Source organism: Zeugodacus cucurbitae, chromosome 2 (assembly GCF_028554725.1).
Source record: "Zeugodacus cucurbitae isolate PBARC_wt_2022May chromosome 2, idZeuCucr1.2, whole genome shotgun sequence".
NCBI lineage: Eukaryota > Metazoa > Arthropoda > Insecta > Diptera > Tephritidae > Zeugodacus > Zeugodacus cucurbitae.
The window spans coordinates 62445386-62446824 of NC_071667.1; the positions used below are offsets into that span (position 1 = coordinate 62445386).

Below are 1439 nucleotides of genomic sequence, written 5' to 3' on the forward strand. Positions count from 1 at the left end.
AGAAGTACTAGTAAATACTCGTTGATAGATATTTATACTTGTTTGTATGTTAAATGTTTAAAGCAGATAACGTTGTCTGGTGTATAGTGTAATTAGTATAATTAGGCTGTAGTTCTGGTGGTCGATATCATTAAGATTTTACATATTGCTGTATTCTCAAATTATACCAAGTTTCAGATTTTATCAAAAAACTGAGTTACGAGTTTTGTACCAAAATTTCAACATGAATAAATACCTATGTATGTACTTATGTTTTTAATGAGTACATCTGTACTCATATATGTTGAGACACATACATATCTTACTACATAATCATTCATAGCAGCACTAGCTCTCACCAACTAAGTTCGAGAATTGAGCAAAAAACTCACTATCAACTCTCATTTCCCGAAGCCAAACGAAACCCCTGTGTATTAAGCGAAAGAGCTGAATTTAAAGAATTTGTTTTCTTTTCTTGTTATTTATTGATAAAGAAATGCGATAAGCTTATTTGGGTATTACGCACAAACTGTACATGAATGTGTAGAGTTTTTATTTGTAATTATGAAAATAAATTATAATTAATAGTACATATAGTATGACTTAAACATAATAAGGTACGGCTATTTCAGCGTATGATATTGGATCTATGTATACATTCCTCTACTTTCCACATTTACAGCTCGAGCCGCAACCGCAGCCGGCACTTTGTGTTTGAGAGCCGCATTTGCAAGCTGAAAGTAAAATAATTATTATTTACAAAATATAAAATTTCAAAGTTTAATTGATTTATGCGCTATTTTCTAATGTTACATGGTAGAAATATATGTAAATAGGTCACTTACCACTGCCACAGGGACAGCATTTGCACGCCGAACCGCAACCGCAATTGCCAGTCTTAGGCTCCGAACCGCATTTGCAACCTACAAATCAAATCAAAGAAAGCGAATAAATATTTAGTGGTAGTTGAAAACAAAGTAGCAAAAGTGAAATGAAAAAGTTGCATTAATTAGTTCGTTATCTTTTGCAATATTTACTTACCGCTTCCACATGGGCAAGGCATTTTGTTGTTTTAATTTGTTTATATTTCTCGTACACTTGAAAAAATTTGAATTTTCAGCTAATATCAGCTAGTCACTTTACTTTGTTAGTCACTCAAGTTTAGCTTTGTAAACGCCAAATGTTGTTACACTGAACGACTCGTTGTTGCTCCTCTCGGTTTTATACACATCAAAACACTCGAATCGTGGCTCGTTCTGTAGGAGTTATGTGGTGCAGTGTGCAAAAGCTGGCCCGAAGTCAGTAGCTAAAGTGCGGTGCGCAATATGTTTGCCTACAGTGCGGCGTATGTGCATATGTACGTACGTACGTGTGTATATATGAAGTGAACTTACTTTCGTTCATACATATCTGTATGTGTATGGATTACGGGTACATAGCATTTGGCTTGGGCCGGGCGG

At 34.9% G+C, this 1439-nt stretch overlaps 1 protein-coding gene across 1 annotated transcript; it reads right to left on the reverse strand.

Annotated features, from left to right (window-relative positions):
* Positions 1 to 486: 486 nt before the first annotated feature.
* On the reverse strand, positions 487 to 1195 carry LOC105213887 (metallothionein-1). The gene is made up of 3 exons (XM_011186987.3): positions 1021 to 1195; positions 825 to 902; positions 487 to 713 (listed from the first exon to the last, which is right to left on the reverse strand). Exons 1-3 carry the CDS (start codon positions 1040 to 1042, stop codon positions 643 to 645), a joined length of 171 nt encoding a protein of 56 aa, XP_011185289.1. The 5' UTR covers positions 1043 to 1195; the 3' UTR covers positions 487 to 642.
* Positions 1196 to 1439: the final 244 nt, after the last annotated feature.